Source organism: Hylaeus anthracinus, unplaced genomic scaffold (assembly GCF_026225885.1).
Source record: "Hylaeus anthracinus isolate JK02 unplaced genomic scaffold, UHH_iyHylAnth1.0_haploid 3, whole genome shotgun sequence".
Classification (NCBI taxonomy): Eukaryota; Metazoa; Arthropoda; class Insecta; order Hymenoptera; family Colletidae; genus Hylaeus; species Hylaeus anthracinus.
Genome location: NW_026535284.1, coordinates 7445307 through 7450707, shown reverse-complemented (window position 1 = coordinate 7450707; position 5401 = coordinate 7445307). Strand labels below are relative to the sequence as shown.

Below are 5401 nucleotides of genomic sequence, written 5' to 3'. Positions count from 1 at the left end.
ATCTGTATTCAGATCACAATTTAATCGAATTCTGTTTCTCCAGACGTATGCTTTATTTTGCTTTCAATAATGTTTTAATTATTTATCATATTATTACATAGAATGATTGTCATTAGGTTTTATTTTACTCGAGGGATTAAGAAGAATTGTGGTCATCGTCGATGGCATTAATTGCAAACAGTAAGAGTCCTATATTATACGTTGTTGTCAATTTATTCAATTCTTTCTTTTAATTCCACTACGTAAATTGCAGGTAACGGAATGGAGGAGAGAGAAAACGCGTCTAAATGACTGGGAATACGAAGCCAGCCCGTGATTCTGGGGCTTCAGCGGGTCGATAGATCGATCGTACTTCCGGAGTCGACAACACGTTACACAGATATTTCATCGGCTCATCCCATATCAGCAACACCCGCCGTGATAAGTCACGCTACGAAGCCGCCCACATTTCAAATGGTGCTTCTGCTTCTCTATCCCATCGTGAATCGACGTCCAGACTGCACCTCTCTACGACTTCTTCCTGCCAAAACGCTCCAAATACGGTTTGCTGCGTTCATTTTGTCATCGAATATCGTCGCGTGACGTTGTGCGTTCCGATGGTGAGTCGTGATCGTTAAAAAACCGGCAACACGAGTGAATCAGGAAATCTTTCATCCAGGAGACAATCACCAAGGAGCGAGAACATATGTTTCCAGTGATCTTCGTCTAGGTATCGTCCTCATCTCTAAAAATTTACGATGTGTATACGTTAATTAACTCTGATACGCAATGCTGTGTAATTTATGCAAATTCCACGGTTTCGAGAATATTCGAAGCATGATTGCATCGCTCGGACCGGTCTAAATTAATGTTTTTGTCACCTTGGAGAGTTTCTTTCTTTTTTTAATATTTTGCTTATTAATTATGTACTCCACTGACGTCGTCCTTGAAGTATGTTCGAGAGGCTAGACTATCGAGTATTATAACGTAATGCATTATCAATGTAATCCTTTCGGTTTCATTTCGAGTTAGAAGTTGCAGAAAACTTTTATTGTTTCGAGGAACGAATTACGACACAGAGACAGTTATTTTTCGCACTGACTAGTTAGCGTGGATTAATTTAATTCTATTTATAAAGTTACAGCGAAGAATGAATAGTTTTATGCTCAAAGTAAATTAAAACTATTTATCACTGCTTTTTACGTTTTATATTGAAATGCCCCTGGCAACAGGCAACCCGATATGCACGCGAGTCACGGCGGTAAGCAATATATAGGCGCCGGTTCAGACCGTAATACAAATTTATATAATTTTTGCTCCCCTCCTTTAACATACTTCAAGGCGATAATTATTCAATCACAAGGACCTTAAATTTTTATTCGAATACGATATCGCGTTAATTTTATATTTATCATTTAGTTCCTGACGAGGTTCTCTACTGATCGACACGGAATTGACCTTATCGACAAGGAAAGGACTGGAGGATGAAAATATTCGGCAAATTGTTTCACAGCGGGAAGAGAAAAAAGAAGGGACGCGTCGCGAAGAAAGATTTGCTAAGAAAGAAGAGTCACGTGCCTCACGACAGTTTTCTTTTGGCTGGAAGCCAATCTAAAAGACATAGGCGGAGGGAGAAGGTGAGCAAACCGTTTGAAAAGAAAACGAACATAAATAAGTAATTATATTTCGATTAAGGCGTTTAGAAAGTCGAATGACAATTACTCGACGGAAGCAGTATTAGCCGAAATATTTCTCTGCTAAATACTATTTAGTAAATAGATGGGTTTTGTGTAAATATTGCAAATTGCACTTCTCGAAAATATCGATATATTTATAATTTATACAACAAGAAACATTAGTATACATATGCGAACGAAATAAATAGATTCATTGAGGAAAATTAAAATAGAAAATTAAGTATCGAGAATGTAGGAGAAAAATGCTATTTAAGTCGATTCGTGACTCAAAGCCATCGCTGAAGACGCACACAAAGAAAAGCGCCACTTTGACTGGAATATGACACACCTCTCGAGCAGCTGGAATGTGTCGGCGTAGCTCAGGTACCAGTCTTTTGTGTCCTTTATTATAATTTTCTCCTAGATTCGCAGGTAGCACACAATATTTTACGCAATTCAGAACAAGTGCAACACGGGGCTAAAATGAAAAATTTTTCTTTCAATAGCTATAATGCAAAGCAAAATTCAACGTACGTATACAGTCAGTTCCAGAAGTATTTACACCATATCTCTTATTAAATTTTGTTTAAATTAAATGATAGGATTGATGTTTTTAAAAAAAGGTATCGTTATTAATATATACATGAATTTATGTTCATATACGTATATATTTATACATTATTTTTATATATATTCATAACGAAACACTTATTTGTAAACGTCAAACGTATCATTTAATTCATATAAATTTCTCCGATAGTTTCGTGTGTTTACTTTGCAACAACCTAACCTAAATAGTAAATCATACATATATCGCCCGAGTCGGCAAATCAATTTCCATCTTTCTCCCATAATTATTGCCTACTTCGTACGCATGCCAATTTGGCAACTTTGAACATCTCGCACTGGACCGTGCATGGTATGTGCATTCATCGTCTTTTATGCGCACGTGCGTCTCGGCCGACGTAACTTTCACATAACGGGTGTTTCAAACAAGACGAGTACACGCCGTCTTGCAGAACAAACAAACTGTAAAAAAGAAACCTATTTAAGAATGCGTGTATTACAAAATGGAGAAATTAAATTCTGTGTCTTTGTATATTCAATCGCTTGTAAGTCTTTAACATTTTGTGTTAAAACTTAAGATCAGTCTAGTCATCGATCTAATCTCTGATTATAGTGTACGTATATGCACACATATAATTTAAGTCTCAACCTGGTGGCAATTAGAATGTATTTATACGAATATTGTACTTGTAGGCCGATCGTACACGGGCGCAACTGATCAGTTTCAAACCACTTTGAAATTACATAGTTGCATGCGACCGTGGATCTAGGTAAAACAAAGATAGTTGAGTAGGTAAAACAAAGAGCGCGAACGGTTTGCAATATTAATTTCAAATCTGTCGCGCCCGTGTGCGTTCGGCCTTAAGGGTGTCTCAAAAATGTTGAAGATCCTTGAAAGGGGTGGTTCGGGAGGTGATTTGAAACAACTTTTTCCTTAGCGAAAATGTTGTCCGAGGCTTCGTTAAGGAGATATTAAGAAGAGAAAAGCTTGACCAATCAGAGCGCGAGTATGCCGGTTGAGCGTACGCTACGCGCTAGACGGCCGCTCGAATGGTATAATCGCGCTCTGATTGGTCCGGGGTTTTTTGTTAATATCTCCTTAACGAAGCCTCGGACAGGATTTTTGGTAAGGAAATAGTTTCAAATCACCTCCCAAACCCTATCAAGGTGTTACAACATTTTTGGGACACCCTGTATAGGTTCATTGTAGATAAATCAGTTCGAGAACATACAAGATTTCTAATTTAACGTAACAAAAGGTATAAATATTTTACTCGGCCTAAATTTATAAATAATTGAAAATGCAAAGGCAAAGAATGAATTTCACGAACAAATCACCTCCCGAACCACCCCTTTCAAGGTGTTACAACATTTTTGGGACACCCAGTATAGCTTCATTGTAGATAAATCAGTTCGAGAACATACAAGATTTCTAATTTAACGTAACAAAAGGTATAAATATTTTACTCGACCTAAATTTATAAATAATTGAAAATGGAAAGGCAAAGAATGAATTTCGTGAACATGAATGAAATTCAATGAACATTTAATGAATAACAAGTGAAGTTGTCCTCTCGAGATCGGGCCCATCACTAGCGAAGCCGAAAACCGGTGCGCAGGCACGCGTATGCTACGATGGCCCCCCACCACTCCCCACTACACCCCCCGGTCCCCGTTGCGCAGGTTCGTCAGTCCCCACCAGCGTCCCCCCACTCCTCGCGACACGTTCACTCGCGACCAAGCTCCCGGTGAGTCTGTACGTGTCCCGTGCTCTTCCCCGCAGCCGCCAAGCCCGTTTCTCATCCGATCTCTGCGTTCGACCTGCCGCGGCCAAGCCACGCTCGGCGAGCTACGCGCCGATCTTCGGGGAAAGAGAATTTCTTTACTTTCCGTGGCGTGATTAGCCTCTCTACTTTTATTAACGTTCGATCAGTGCGTACCGAGACGGGTTCGCGTGCGCGCTAGTAAACGACCATCGACACCAGAAGTTTCTCGTCGTGAATCTCGAAGTGGAAGTTAATCTCGAAGTGGTGTTAAACGTTGTGTGTGCCTCGCGTTTGGAATTCCGATACGTGGATATTCTATTCCAAACGCTGTAAGATTTACGTGCCTCTACACTTTCGACATCACGCGAGACGTTTTCTCGTTTACGTTTTTAAGGATTTTGGAAGGTATGGATGTTAGATGACCTTCGCCTCGATTTTTTTTTTTTTTTACCATCCTTTCTTTTACGTTTAGAGGATGGAGTTCGATGGCTTTTGCAGGAGTACATGTAGTAGAATTCTATGGGATTCTATAGGATTCGTTGACGCGAGGATTTTTAGCGTAGATGTAGTTTTAGTTTAGAGGAGAAGACGAACTGTGAAGATTTCATGGTACAGTTCGGTTTTCTTACGTTAAATTTGATTTCTGTTCAATTAGTATGGATAAGTTTGAAGCAGTAATTGTATTAACGACGTTCGATTTTCAAGTGTAAACAATTGCTGAGATTTGGGATCGATGTGAACGAAGCATTAAAAGTTTTCGTTTATTCGATCTTTAAATGCAAACTGCTGAAATTTTAGATCGAACGATGCCTAAAAAGTTGAAAAACTAAAGATCTAAAGATGTTTTAATCGCGATCGTCGAGTCCTTCTTTGTTGGATGTCGAGGAAGTCGCGGTGCTTCCTTTGGTTTCCGAAAGAATTTTCTCACAGTTCTTTAGACGGGACGAGGGTGACTCGGATCATTGGAATTCGTTCCCTGCTGACACAACGTGGTAGCGAGTTTTCAAGCGTAGCGAGATTACTTTTCACTCGAAGTTTCCCCGCTTGCTCGGTATACAAGTTCTGTTTACAAGTGGTTCGAACTTGTCCTTGTAGATCCAGATCGAGTTTGGAAAATGGTAGTTCGGGTTATGGAACGAAACCGTGGAATACCGAGGGCGCAAAAACTCTCAGATTCTATAGGCAGAGATGAGCAAAATCCTAGTCCTCGATAAATCTGAAGTTTGTCGATATGTTTGTCTCGTTTCTTCTTTTGAACATTTTCCAAAGAAGGAAACGAGAGAAACACATTGGCAAACTTCAGATTTAATCGAAGCCTAGGGTTTTGTCCATCACTGTAGGTTGCATCTCTGTGCAACAAATGGTGATTTTCTGAAGAAATTCCACCTAACGTTAACTTTTAACCCCATACGT

At 39.5% G+C, this 5401-nt stretch overlaps 1 protein-coding gene across 5 annotated transcripts in view; it reads left to right on the top strand.

The window, feature by feature from the left end:
• Window positions 1-566: 566 nt before the first annotated feature.
• Window positions 567-5401, top strand: part of LOC128894359 (tight junction protein ZO-1) — a 25093-nt gene continuing 20258 nt past the window's right edge. For 3 of the 5 annotated variants that reach the window (XM_054156033.1, XM_054156034.1, XM_054156039.1), the window contains exons 1-2: window positions 567-709; window positions 1399-1616. In XM_054156033.1, the coding sequence (XP_054012008.1) occupies window positions 1464-1616 (153 nt within the window). In that variant the 5' untranslated portion in view covers window positions 567-709; window positions 1399-1463. Of the gene's footprint in view, window positions 710-1398; window positions 1617-3957; window positions 4394-5401 lie in introns of those variants that run through there. The other 2 variants (XM_054156036.1, XM_054156035.1) reach the window with 1 other exon arrangement.